The sequence below is a fragment of the Pseudopipra pipra genome, chromosome 11 (assembly GCF_036250125.1).
Source record: "Pseudopipra pipra isolate bDixPip1 chromosome 11, bDixPip1.hap1, whole genome shotgun sequence".
NCBI lineage: Eukaryota > Metazoa > Chordata > Aves > Passeriformes > Pipridae > Pseudopipra > Pseudopipra pipra.
In genome coordinates, this window is record NC_087559.1 from 18,652,580 (window position 1) to 18,667,523 (window position 14,944).

The 14,944-nt window shown below is 42.9% G+C and overlaps 1 protein-coding gene across 12 annotated transcripts in view; it reads right to left on the bottom strand.

Moving 5' to 3' along the window:
• The window catches only part of RAF1 (Raf-1 proto-oncogene, serine/threonine kinase), a 67,646-nt gene that overhangs the window by 19,895 nt on the left and 32,807 nt on the right, over nt 1-14,944 (bottom strand). For 7 of the 12 annotated variants that reach the window (XM_064668021.1, XM_064668028.1, XM_064668024.1 and 4 more), the window contains exon 2: nt 438-653. In XM_064668021.1, coding sequence (XP_064524091.1) covers nt 438-653 — 216 coding nt within the window. Of the gene's footprint in view, nt 1-437; nt 654-8,324; nt 8,381-14,944 lie in introns of all 12 variants that reach the window. The other 5 variants (XM_064668027.1, XM_064668025.1, XM_064668020.1 and 2 more) reach the window with 1 other exon arrangement.

The following is a 14,944-nucleotide window of genomic DNA, read 5'->3' on the forward strand; positions in this document are numbered from 1 at the left end:
GAACTTTGTGTCAGACTAATTTTAGTACTCTCAGCTCCAAGAAGCTGGACAGAAGTGCTCCCTCAAGACGTTTCACTTCAGCTTTAACCACCACACTTGACTGTAGGCATACAAGTGAGGAAAACGGTGACAGAAAAGACTGTCCTACAGACATCATTGTTTGGGCCAGCCAACAACTGCTTTTTAACGTGATTTATGTAAGCAAAGGATGCAGCTTGTGCATATTGGAAAATTCCCAGCACTGAGGCAGAGGAATACAAGTTCTCAACATACAGATACAGTGCTTTCAAAATATGTCCCCTAGAATGAACCAACTGGTAACACCCCGAGTCACAGCAAGATCCTTTGTGAAGCCTGACATTCCTGGAGCCAGACACACATCCCAGTGTCAGCAGTGGGGACAGGACACTCCTGGGATAAAGGCAGCCCAGACTCACCACGGTGCGCTGCTTGTTGGGCAGGAACACGCGGATGGTGTTGCTGGTTTTGGAAGTGTCGGATATTTTGCCATCGTCAGAGGCTCGGCGCTGGTACCCAAACTGCTGCACAATGGTGGGGGAAATACAGTTGGGGCCATCAAACACAGAATCTTTGAGTCCAAACCCATTGCTGATAGTCTTCCAAGCTCCCTGAATGTGCTCCATGGGTGCGGTCTAGGGAAGAAAAATTGGGAGAGTCAGGGAAAACGACAACGTCCTTTGCTGTGCCGTGGTACTTCCGGTTCCCGAGACAACACACCTCAGCTCTTTGGAAAGCATCGGAAAACTGCAACAATATTGTTTCATTTTTTTTAATACTGTCACAACTCACAGAGTATGGAAGAGCATAAAAAAACATCTCAACCCTCACACACACTATGCTCAGTTACATTTCAGCATAAATAATGGCTGAGAAAATTGAGACTGTCAGCCTGGAGAAGGCTCTGGGAAGATCTCATTGTGGCCTTCTAGGACCTGAAGGAGCCTGCAGGGAAGATGAAGAGAAACCATTTGTAAGGGTCTGGAGGGACAGGACAAGGGGGAATGGCTTCTAACTGCCAGAGGGCAGGGATAGATGGGATATTGGGAAGGAATTCATGGCTGCAAGGGTGGGGAGGCCCTGGCACAGGTTGCCCAGAGAAGCTGTGGCTGCCCCTGGATCCCTGGAAGTGTCCAAGGCCAGGTTGGATGGGGCTTGGAGCAACCTGGGCTGGTGGAAGGTGTCCCTGCTCATGGCAGGGGGTGGCACTGGATGGGCTTTAAGGTCCCTCCCAACCCAAACCATTCTGGGATTCTATAAACCTCTCCCAGTGCAAGGACACAACCAACCCCCTGCGCACTCCCAAATCAGCACACAGTACATTTTTAGCACACACAAAGAGAAAGGTGTCATGGTACATTTTTTTCCTCAGCCATCACAACTGCAATGCAGCTCAAACTCCAAATAATACTACAAAGGCATCTTATTCAAAACTAAGCAAAAACAAAGTCTGCCCTCCTTTCTAAACTTCCAAGTAGTCAGATTTCTTACCAAACATTGCAAAGTACAATTAAAAAATAATCACAGAAAAGGGCACAGTAATTTATTTCCTCCACAGAACTGCACCCCTCTACAAACACCTGGGAAAGCAATGCTGGAACTATGCAGTGTATCCACACACCTTTTCCCATGGTAGCAGTCATCTCCAGTGGTTGCACACACCATCTACATTCCTGATCACCACTAGGAAAGGTGATCAGAAAGTTGTAGAAGAACTGCAGTCAGGACATGCCAAAATGAAGGTCTTCCAAGCAAACCTAATTCCATCCCCTGGTGGTGCAGGAAAGACTTAGCTGAAAGAGCTACAGTGTTTCCTGCAAACACTAACAACCTAACACAGCACCTAACACCCAACACTCCGCACTGAACACACACCAGGAGCTATTCCAGCCTCTTTCCATGTGTGGTCCTGCACCTCTTTTACTGCAAATTATTTGAACCCTCCAATTCATGCTTATGTCAGAGAAAAGACAGTGGTGTTTGTTACAACCAAAGAGGTAAAACAGTGGAATTCTTGGATAAAAAAGATCTCCACTAGTGTCAAGTCCAGTCCACTTTGTGAGGCCCAGAAGGATAAACTGAATTTCAGAGCGTCTTCCCTCACAGTACAACTCTGAAAAGCCTTAGCTGGATTTGCAGTCCTTAACACTGCTCCAGACCCATCCCCAGGTCTGCCCAGCAGCTGGAAAGGAAACAGAACACAAACTTCCAGAGAAGGGGTTGGTTTCTACAAAGCCCCCATCAGATGCAAACTCTGCAGCAGCAGAGCTCTGGGCCTGCCACCCTCACGGAGATCTTTAGGCCAGTTCCTGAACATCTCTCTCACTGACAAGGTGTACAGTGACAGCAAACACGTCCTTGCCTTCCTCCAGCCATCCTTGTCACTCCTGCACCAACACCATCCACTGAGCAGGGTCACTTGGGAAAAGGCTCAAAACCTTCAAATGGAAGTAATATTTAAAAGTCAACATCCAACTGAAATCTAACAGAATGGAGGCACTTGGAATTTTTTTTAATTTTTAAATCTGTGGCACATAAATGACAACAGTCTTACATGTGATGTAAAGAGGGAACATTGAATAGCAAGATAGAGAGACATTCTGAAAAAAGGAGGGGAGATAAAACTGAGGAACACAACCGAGTTCACCACACATAAGCAACTGCAAGGACACCACCTCACAGCTCATACTGTTAGGCATCAGAAAGGTGAAAAAAGTTATGTACAGTTACAACAGCCATCCAATGCATATGGCAGCTAAAGGAGTAGCCAGTTAGATGGTAGCAATAAAACCTGAGTGGAGAGAAACTGCTAGGTAAGAGGGGAAAGGTAAAACCCAGACAGCTCATTCTCTTTCCTTTTCTTGACTTACTCCCTATGAAAACTTCTTTTTTTCACCTTTCCAGGTAACACATGCGACAAAATAAGAAGAGACAAAACTGGGAAGTTGAGATAAGAACTGGCAGGGCAGCCATCAAATCCTCCTTGTTGTCACTGCTGATGCAAGTTGTCAACGCCCCAATGTTACAGCCTATTTAATATTTTGACATGTTGCCAACATTTCCTGAAAAATTCCTGAGAAAACAGGAAATAACAAGAAGTTCAAACTTGTGCTTTGACCAAAGGTAAGTTTGGTACCCAAGAAGGTACTTCCCTCTCCCAAACACAGAAGGCCCACCGCACACAGACACAGCCTGCTGAGGGGAGGAGAGGAGAACCAGCTCAGACCTGGAGCACACACAAACCTGCACGTGGTGGAGAGCAAGGGAAAAGAAAGGGAAGTTTGCCAGATATTCATATGGGATAGACAGGGAATTTCTGATGGAGAGGTGCTAAACCTGCCCCTGGCACCCACAGGAAGGGTGGAAAGTGGAGCTGGATAGGAAACAGCACTGCCCAACTGTCCTGCTGCTGAGCTCCACAGCAGCTCAGGGACAACCTCCCAGGGGGGACAGGAGCTGCCAGGGCCTCTCCAGCACCTCTGCACTCTGCAGGAACAGCCTGGCTGAGCACACTGCAGTGCCCACAGTGCTCATGGCACTGCTCCAATCTTCTTCCAAATTATTAGCACGGTGCAACAGAGACAGTCACAAAAGCTGCTTCTCAGGGAGTAATTCACACATGAATTACAACTTTCCCTGCCCTCTGGTAGAAAGTAAGCTTAAAGGTTATATGGATACAGACAAACCCATCCATTTGGAACAACAGTATACATGGGTGTGAGGTAAGAGAATTAGCGCGGTCAGCTTTGAACTGATTAAAAAATAACATTTAATGACACAACAGAATATTGCACATTCACACACCATTTCTAGTTGGTTCACTGAACACTGAACCAAGCACAACTGCAGAACACAACAGTCTGTGCCACAGGACACAGGTTTTAGTCCACCTTAACAGAGAATTCCTGGGCAGAGCACAGCTCACCTTTCAGAGCCCTGGACCCTGTGCCCTGGTATCGACTTGTCCATTTATTTTGGGTATTTTGCTCCAAGCAGTCATTGATTAAAGGCATTTTTACTGAAACTACATTCATTTACTCCAAATCCCCCAAGATCCACACCAGTGAAAAGTTGTGTGATATGTTTTAGAGATAATTTCATTTAAAGGAGGAAAGATTTTACAATGATGCCTTTATAAATATATTATTCTTAGTTTGTCTATTCCAGAAAACCTATGTTTCCTTCCTTTAAACGAGTTGCCAGCACGTTTCTGAAACATAATCATTACCAGATATTAATGTTTATGCCATGCTCAAATAATCCAATGCCAGCCAAATGTTTTCATGCATCTCTCTAAAAATTTTCCTTTAAAACTTTTCTTCCTGCAGCTCTTCACTGTCACAACAATGACTTCAACCAGCCTGTCCACAACTGGAAACTGCAACTGCAGCATTCAAAGAGTATTTGAAGATATTGCAGCGTGTGAGTCCTCTTGTAGATCCAGGACTGCAGGAAGCTGATACTGAGCAGTTTCATATTAAATGTTCAGTCTGAGGAGAAAAGTAATGTCATATATTCCTCCAAGTCCTACAGGAATACTGCACACTGTGACCAAGATAGCACTTTTCATTAGTGCTTTTTGTGTAATTACAGATCCTGATAATTAATTATTTGAATAAGCATTAAAACCAAATGCACAGAAGGGCTACAGAATGTGCACATCTGACAGGAACAAATTCCTGGAGATCAGTCCCTCAACCCACTCAACATGCTCGTCACTCATCAAATTCAAAAGGTACTTTCAGTTACTTTAACATATTCCATGAGTAGGAAAAAGTGTTTAGTCTGAACTGTTAAAAATTTCAGTCTTCCTCCCTAAGAAATGCCAAAACTTGAAAGTTCACAGGCTACAGAGCTAAACTCCTCTCTTAGGTACCTTGCCCTTTCTTTTTACTCTGAAACGAACACCAAAAGCTTTTCCAAAAATGTAAGAACAGTTCCAACATACACACGTGCTGCCATTTTTATCCACACAATTAAGTCACACTCATGTTTAATGAAATACATCTACAAAGGCAAAACATCACAGAACACAGCCCAGAATCCATTTCAAACTTAACATTTCTGTCAGTAAATATAAGCTTGGAAAGTTGCTTATAAGCCGTGTTTTCTTCTCTGACACAAAAAGATCACACACAAAAAGATAATACATTTAACTGTGGCCTTTTCTCCTCCCATATAGTAATTATTGACTGATTTAATATTGCTTGGGTGACTCATTGTCTGGGGTGAAAGAGAAACCCACACCAAACATCTATCATGATATATAGCAGGTTTTTTTTTTTTAAGTAGCTGTTCAGAGCAGTAGAAGATAAACATGGACACATTCCTATATTAATAAATAAAGCTGTGATCCATGTTAACATAAACACAGGGCATGAGTTGGGATCAGTTTAACAACCCAAGCCCAACTGTCCTACATCTCCAAGGTTGGTGTTTTTCCCTTGTGTGTCCTTCATTTTAGGAGACAGATGCCAAAAAAGCAAACTCCTCCCTAGTACAACTGACAGAAATTAAAAATTAACAGGAGGAAATGTTAGTGTTCAGGAAAAAAATCATAAAACAAGACAAAACCAACCAGTACAGAAACACATATAATTTCAGCCTCAGCTATTCTGATCTTGGAAGTATTTTTCTCATCTTTCTCTTTATTTCTCACAACCATTCCCCTCTTGGTCACTACTTACATGTTGCCAATGTAACTTTGAAGTATTTAAGGAAAAAATAACACTGGTTTTCCAACAATTGGGCTCAAGCAATACAACTCTCAGCCTGACATGCTTTCAGACTGATTGATTTGCAAGATTAATGTCTTTTTGTATGTAAAATAACTTTCAGAGTAGAACTCTGGCTAACAAGCAGAGCCCAAAGCAAACCTGGCTCTAGCAGGCTGCACTTTGGGCTCTGCCACCAAACTATCTGCACCTTTGGCCACCCTGTGCCTGCTCTCTCTGTTGACTGTAACAGCCCCAGGCTACTTTTTCCAAGCACTTTTCAGGAAGATCTGTTTGGTTTATCCTTTCCACACAAATTATTCCCATTTCAGTCACCCATTTCTTACCACGTGACATTTGTATGAAGGTCAAATGTGGAGCTCTGAGTTTCCCTACAAACCCTGAATTCCTACTTTAGAGAAACAGGAGCTCTGAACACCCTTATCTAAAAGAGAGACAGAGAAACCAAATCCTTCCCTTTCCCAAGGCAAAAAAGCAATCCCAGGTAAAAAGAAAAATGCAACAGCTTTTTCCAAGCAATTAGACTGCTTTTAAACTGTAGTTAAGTACAGCTGCTGAGATCATGTATATTCAGAAAGAAGTGTATAAAACTGCCACAGAAACACCTTTAAAAGGAAAAAGCAAGCAAGGAAAGTACACCAGTGTTGCACATGCATTTTGTAGAAGTTTTGCTAACAAAGCACCAGAACTCTATGTCAAAGAGTAAAACCTCTGCTTTTTCTTTATATAATATTTTGTAATTTTTTACCTAATGTGCCCTTAACATGAAGACTATTAACACTGAAGTGATACTTAAAACATCCTCCTTTATTGATTTCATAAACTCAAACACACTGCTAGAAACAAAAAGCATCCCGAGTACTGCTTTCTTAGATCTGATCTATCAGAAAATCACATTATATGACACTCTTAGACTTCTTGTTTCTTCACCATGTTAAATTCTTCCCAGGGGAATCCTCCAAAGACAGATTTACAAAGACAGCCCTTTAAAGCACTGCAGAAGTGGGGCTCTGAGTGTTCTGTCTTTACACAGACAAGACATTTTGGACAAGCATTTCTGGCCCCAAGTCTCTCCATCACCTGCACATACATTCTCAGCCCCATGCCATTTGCATTCCGACCTTGCTCATGCTCCAGTTGTTTCAAGGCTGAAAGCCCCAAACTGTGTTTGCAGTCGCCTGGAACTCGTCCACTTTACAGCAAAGACGAAAAAGTTACTCAAAGGTCAGCAATCCAAATGCCCTTCCCACACGAGTTCTCAAGGACTGAACAAGGGACTGAGAACCCCAGCACGAAGAATTCCTGGCCCTGTGTAGTAAATGAGGCAACACTGAGGACACCAGCCCTGAGAACAAACCAGTCCTTCCACAACCTCAGCTCCTCCTGGGAATCGTGGAAGGGGGAGCTCCGGCCAGGGCAGAACTCAACAGTTCCCTGCATGTTAAATACCACTGCAAAACACAGCCAGTGCTAAGTGACCTGGACAGGCAGCAGAGGATGCAGTGATGCAGCTGGTTCAGGGCAGCTTCAAGCTGATGAATTCAGTTTATTAAATATGGGCTACGGGCCAGAACCAGCAGTGCCACATGGAGGTCAACACTGGGATTCCAAGAGCCTGGGCATGGAAACAATGTAGGGATGAGAGGAGAAGGCAGCAGAGGGGCAAGAACACCAAGAAAAGTTTGAAAAGGCCCTGAGATATCTTCCTGAGAAGATAAAACAGATTATTCCCTTATATTTTAAAATAAAATGCACCAAGGAATAGCTGAATATATCTTTCTGCAATAGGAACTAAATTTAACGTGATACTAACTTGAGTATTTTAGCTACAAACTGCCTGGACAGCTCTAATAACTTTATTTTATTGGTTTGTATACACCTGATTTTGCAAAGAAACCTGCATAAAATGGCAAATAAAAACTGGATGTACCTAAAAATTAAAGACCATATACAAGTAAACTTACTTAGACTATGTCAAATATTTACTAAATTACTATGTTCTGAAAGCCTCCAAAAAGAAACTATGCTCCATTTTAACTCCATCTTACATTACCTTACTAAATACATCCAAGAAATTACAATTCTGGTTTGGGTGGGCTTTTATTTATTTAACAAAGTGCCATAACAGACTTTTAGTTTCGTAGATAAGAGTTCTAAGATAATGTCACAGACATGATTTACATTAGGTCTGGATTATTCCCAATAGACCTGCAGTTGTGTGGAAAGGCAAATGCTGTTTGGAGAAGACAGGCAAATATCAAGATCTAAAGTTCTAAACTAAGGGCTTTTCCCCTGCAAAGTAAATATCTATGGAGACTGACTAAAGTAAGAGCTGAAGTTAAATATACACTTCTGATAAAGCAAACACTGAAACAACTGCAGGTACCATATCAATTTTGTGGTATTTTTCAAAAAAAAATCCCAAAAAGGAAATTTTAGCTGCAATGCAGGAATACATGCACAGAGCTTGGCTAAGTTTCCCTGCCCCCAAGAAAGGTCCAGGCACCTCAGAATAAATAATGGGGCAAGGTAAGGAGGAAGGGAAAGATAACAAGAGAAAGTTATTTATACCTTTAGTTTTCCTTTAAGTGAATGAAGTCCTATAACAAAAGGACGAAGCACATCATCTGTGGAAGGTAACACAAAAACAGAACATATTTACTATTTTCACAGACAAATTTATACACATGCACTACAGATCAAATTAATAACAAAAAAACTAATTTAACTGTCATTGATGTAATTCACAAAGTATCATCCTTCTTATGTCAGAGTTCTCAGGGCCTTCCAACCTTTCAGCGTTTTACACCACATTTCACTGCAAGGAGACACAATGTCCAAGGCCAGACTGCAGGACAATCAAAGGCCATCCAGTTCAACAGAATGTCATTCTCATTGAAGAACACTGTAAAGATCATTTACAGCTCAAAACTAACCAAAGTAAAAATTAAGCTGAAAACTGTCTTCTCACCCATCAATTCCTCACTCCCACAGAAACACCTTGCTGACTCACAAACGGGGACACCTCTTGGATACAAAGCAAACAAACAGCAGTGAGCAGCTGAGCCTCTGAAGGCTCTCTGGTGCACATAAGCACCACTGTGAGAGCAGTGATGAAATCAAAGAAAGCACAAGTAACAAAAAAATCAACAGATCTTATGCTGTAGCTCACTTTTGGTTAGAAGAACCCTCCCTTCTGGATAGAGCAGATGGGAAAAAATTAAAAAGAATAAAAACAAGCTGCACTGATTTTACCCAAGACAGCAAACTCTCTAAGACAAGAAAGCAGAAAAATGCTTTGGGACCTTCACCTTGAGCCACTTGGCCATCTAAAAATTAAAAACTACCTGCAGTCTGAACTGTGCATTTGTCCTGCTTACCACCTCTGCACCTCTCTCCAACATTTTGGAATGTGACACACAAAATATTGTGAATATGATTTCCACCATGGAAAACCAGGGAGACTGCAGAGAAGGGAGGAAGGAATTCTGTCTTTTGCACACCAGAGGAAAAGCTGAGATCTTTAGTTGTAACTGAATACAAAAGAAGCAAATGAATCCAGTCAGTATGACAGATAATGCTGCATGAAAGAGAGGATAAAAACCTGATGGGGAAGGGTACAGAGTTTACAGAATGAGAAGACAAGGCATTTTTTATTGTAAAATCAGCCAGAAGAAAAAAGAATCTCATACACAAATCAGGAAGAGAAGGCACAGCATAAAACAAGTGTGATGGGCTAAAGAAGCAGCAGGTACAGTGTTTTTACCTGCAACCAAAGCAACAGTCACGAGGGAGGAAAAATCACAGGTTTTTCTTGAGAGATGAGACACATGACAAAAACAATCAGTAAGGACACCTGTTAACAGAACTGGCAACAAGGAGGGTTTAAGTGAAAGAGTTGTCAAAAACACCAGCTGTTACAGCAGATGTGAGATTCAATTAAACCTGAGATGGACAATTGTTCAGCAAAGACAATAGCAAAGCCAAGGGAGCAGAAATGACTCTGGTCTGGAGGAAGTTTGCCTACTTGCAGGATTTCCACCTGAGATGCACTGTGGAGCAGCAGGAGGAGCAAGGGAAGCAGGTGTCCTGGGAGGGGAATGCTGAACTCACACAGGTTATTGCTGATCCCACTCTGGGCTCAAACCATGGCTTCTGAAAAATTCTGCTACAAATACACACCTGAATAACAAACAACACCCCAGGCAGAACAAAAGCCTGGGGTTTGTGCTTCAGGGTTGCCAATCACTTTTGAACGAGATGCCGATGGTTTTAGAAAACACACCTAACAACACTGTATTTAATACATCTAACATCTGTATGTGATCCCTCTACAGCTGAACCCACTGTTCCACTGTTAGGGCACTCCTGCTGCTTCCTCCAGTTTTCACTACACATAGTTTGGTAAATACACCACTTTGTCACTGGCAGTGCTGAAAGCCTATTCCCAGAAAAAAACACATTGATTTCCTATTGAGTGAAGGAACCATCAACTTAGAAATTTATCAAAATCAGCCAGGCCTTTTAGAAGTTGTAACAAAAAACTCCTACTAAACTTATTCCTGGGCTACACTGTTAATCCCCACCTTTAAAAACCACATTCCCTATTTAGAGTCTCCGCATGAGAAACTGAGAAAGACAAAACAATCAATATACAAAGGAACCCAAAATTTAAAAAAAAATTCCTCTGCCAGACATAAAATATGCAAACAAAAGTGAAAGAATCTCTTGCAGTCACAGTGGCAGTATTATTTATGGTGATGAAAGAAAAAATATGTTCAATGTAAGACAATTATAGGCTCAATCTGCCCAACAATTTTATTGAAAATTTTCTTCAGAATATACAGCAGTTCTGTAAAACAAAATTATGGCAGGTACTGTCCTGTAATTCAACATCACAAGGGCAGATCTTACTGGAATAGGTAAAAATAGCACTAGTGAACATGCCAAAGTCTTTCCACTGCAGGGCCAGTGCTTAGATTGCAACATCAGCTGGCTCTCTTTTTGTAACCTCTTGATTGCCAGCGAACAAGTCACAGTCACTGCAAAGGTTTGAGAAAGCTCAGAGTGAGCGGTGCCCTGTCTGTGCCCAAATCCATGGGGGTATCCCTGCCGTGGGCACTGGTGCAGCAGTCACTGCCTGCCCAGTGCACACCTGCTCTGCAGCACCCAGCACACGGGGCTGATGGCACGGGGACATGCTTCAGTTTTGTCAAACGTCAGCGTGGAACTGAAGCCTTGCACACTCTGCTGCCTCTTCCGGCTGCAACACACTGGGAGCTACTGCCTGGAGTCCAAACATCCTCCAGAGATGGCCCAAACCCCAACTCCCCTGAGCCAGCACAGCTCAGCTCCACAGGGGCTCACCCACAGCAGCTGTCCCAGCAGGAACACCCCGAGCAGGGACACAGCAGCAGCACTGCAGGTTCCCAGAGATCCCTCCCCGCAGCCCGACTCCCACTGAGCCAGAGTGTGCCATCAGCCCGAGGACAGCAGGACCCTGCCCACCACCAGCTCTGTGCCCGCTCAGCCTGGGCAGTGACTGACACAGCTTCCCAAAGCCCCTGCACACTGAGACAGGGAGGGCAAAGCTAGGAAACAGCAGGGCATCACTCTGCTTGCACAGGTGCTCTGACACTCTTCTCCCTCATCTAAGAGGTCTACCCTTCAGACCCGAAAGTGCTGGAATAATCAAGAGATGTTTCTATTTGCACAGAATGGCCCCTGTACTGCTTGTCTCTATGAAGAACTATAGACAGGTCTCATGCAAATTCAAAAGTAGGAGAGTTGAGACGCTTTTGCCATATTTAATGCATGAGTTTTACAATACAGGTTTTACAAAAAAAAAACCCAAATACATTAAATTACAACAGAAATGCGTGAGAATATTTTCCTAATAAATAAATTAATAAACTAAAAATATTTTAATGGAGTTACGCAGTAGATTACATCTGAAGGAATTCAAATTCTATCAGAAATTATTGAAATAAAGAAAATATTAACCCAACAGTAACCTTGGAATTAACAACTGCTAGATAAATTCTGAACTTCAGGAATCAAAAAAACCAGGGTTTTTTTTGGGGTTATATCCTATGTACCAAATATGATCAACTTTCATAGAAACTTAGCACACTTTCTATACCAAAGCTTAAAAACCACCAAATTGCTATGTATCAAAATACACCTTTTGAACTGAAAGCTTGAGAGGTGATTGCAGGTTCTCTCAGCTTCACATTAAGTGGAATAAAAATCCATCTTTTTCTTCTATGAGAAACTTTTTAACTATGGTACTTTCTATGAAAATCTCTTGGAAATAACGTAACTAGCATTTCTGGGGGAACAATAAATTAGGGTTTTTTTAAAATTAAAATATAATTAACTAGTGTTTTTTCTTCCGAGCAACATTTCCACCACTGAAGCTTCCAATCTAATGGTCCTCCCTACACTTGCTGTATTACTTTGCAAGACTGTCCCTCTGTATTCGTACATTTGTGTAAAAATTCCGTGCAAACCAAAGGGAGTACCTGCACCTTCACCTGTCTCATTATGCTCCTTCAGTTTCACTAAGAAACTCTTATGTAAAATCCCACACATAGTTTATTCTACACAAGCAAGTGAATAAAGAGAGAGCAGTGCCTTTTGTAGTGTGCTAATAAACTGAAAAGACTGCTGGAAAATACTGAACATATGACTAGACTTTGAGCAAACACTCTGAAATGATTGAGAATAGAACAAGAAAGCAGAATATCCAAAAACTGGCACCAGTTACTGACAGAGCTGACAGGGACATACACTGGAATCAATGACTGGCAAAATAAAAGACATTACAGAAAAGGGAACATTAGTCACATTAAAAGTTTCTCAATCTATACAATCATAGAATATCCTGGGCTGGGAGGAACTCACACCTTAAATGCTTTCCCATTATCTGAAGGCATTAGACATCTTTCTTCTAGCTGTGCACTACCCTGCATCTCCCTCCTGCTGATCCCTCAGCTCGAGGCTCCTAAAACCCCCGCTTTCAAAACTCCAGCTTGTTCTGTAGAGAAAAAAAAAAAGTATGTAACAGAAAACTCTAATGGGGGCTCTGAGCCATTTTTTAAAGGCTGAAGCCCTGAGCCAGCTTTGATTAATCTGGTTAACCCCACGCCACACCCAGCTGGAGTTACTGAAGCAACCTCCCTCTCCCTGGGAACTAAAAATACACCGAGGGCTGCGCTGCTCTGCCCCGATCCTACGTGTTTCCATCGGAATGCCCCAGGAATGACCGCCCTCTTGGCAGCTGTTTGTCACAACTGAAGCACTGGGGGGTCAGACCAAGAGCAGGTATGCAGTGTACATGCAGCGAACGCTGAACGTGAAGGGAACAATGGAAGAGAGGGAGAACAGGCCCGCAATCACCGCGGCATCGGCAGAGCCACAGCACGGCACCGGGCACCTAACCTGAGCACCCACAGCGGGAAAGGGGCTCCAGCAGGGAGGGGCAGAGCCAGGGCCCGCCTGCACACCCCCAGACAGCAGAGAGCACACACTGACACACTCACACAGGCACACACTGCTGCGAGGCAACTCCAGAACTGCTCTGCCTGAAGTCAGAGGCACTGAGCTGTGATTTAACTGTGCTCTGTTCCCTTCTGCACTCGGGACACATTTAGAGTGTGCACAGCAGAGAGGCAGGGCAGGCCCGGAGAGGGGCAGGGCAGGCCCGGAGAGGGGCAGGGCAGGCACAGCTGCACCTGCAAACAAACCCACCGCGCTGGCTCTGCACAAATCCAGCTTCTGCACGATAAAATTTTACCTCTAGAAAGGCTGGCATCCCCCATAAGCAAGCAAAACCCACTGCAAAATACACAATTCAATCACATGGACTGTGTCGCTTAAAACCCTGAAAAAAAATATACTTGCTTATGTATGCATTCTACTTATTAATTGTCAGTTCTCATTCTTAGCTCTGAAGTCTACCGAGAAAATGCTTTTCTCCTTTCCCAGTGCCTCAAGAACAGTGCTTTGTTTACCCTCATGTGCTGTTGCACTGCACCATTTTGGTACACGAGATGACCATATTCTATTAAACTGTAAAAGGTCAGTACACACTGCTGCAATAAAATCAACTTTGTGTAAAACAGATGACATTTATAGTACAAACACAATATTCAAGTCACTCAGGGAATAAACGTGCGCCAGCTGCTTTTCAAAGCAAAATCTTTGTTTACAAAAACCCAGCGCATGTAGCGAGAGCCAGCACAGCTCTGAGAATTATTCACAGAACTGGGGCCAAAACAGAGTTTCTTTCCAGAAAAAATAAGAACATCACTAAGCATGGACTACCCATACAGAATAAGCTGTATCTGCTTCATGCTGTCTCAAAAGCCATGAGCTCACTGCTAAAACACCTTGTTAGTTTGTCATAGTTACCTGATTTCCCAGGATTGTATCAACTCCTCTTTCCGTTAATTTCTAGAGCTGACCAAGTGTTTCCACCACCTCATTCAACACACAGGGGGTGTATTTCAGATCAGAACATACTGAAGGGTTTTGCATAAGTAATTACACAAAATCAATCAAAATTGGTACAATGTAGATGTAAGCCTATCTGTTCACAAATTAAACTTATGTGAAACTTTCATGCTTAAATTACCAGTCTTGAAATTTGGCAAACCACAAGCTTCAATCTTGTTTTGAAGATTTTTTTGTTACTTCCCCAAGTAAAGGTAATTTTGACTTATGCAATTTGATGGTTTTTTGAGAAATAGAAGGCTGACTTCTGTTTCTCTTCACACACGTTACACACTTGTGTAACGTGGATGGTCCAGAAACTTGTTTCATACAAAACAATAATCCTTTTCCATCACTTGTTTCAAGCTGAATTTGTACAGAAGTTTTGGAAATCCACCTGCACAAGCCACGTTCAGCTGGTGTTGGGTGACCACGGTCCTGCCTCTCCTCCAGCAGCTCTGGGATGTTATCACCTCATTCCAAGTGAACAGTGAGGCACAGGTAGGAAGAACAGGAAATTCCCACAGGCTAAGGAAGCCAAAGGACAGAAGAATTCTTTGCTCTCCATCAGCCAGGGCACCACGGCACAAACCCTTGGTGTGCTGCAGGAGCACATTCCCACCTGAGGAGCCCAGGTCAAGGCCAAGGAAACCCCTCCCTCTGGCCAAGCTGGCCAAGGAGGCAGGACAAGCAAC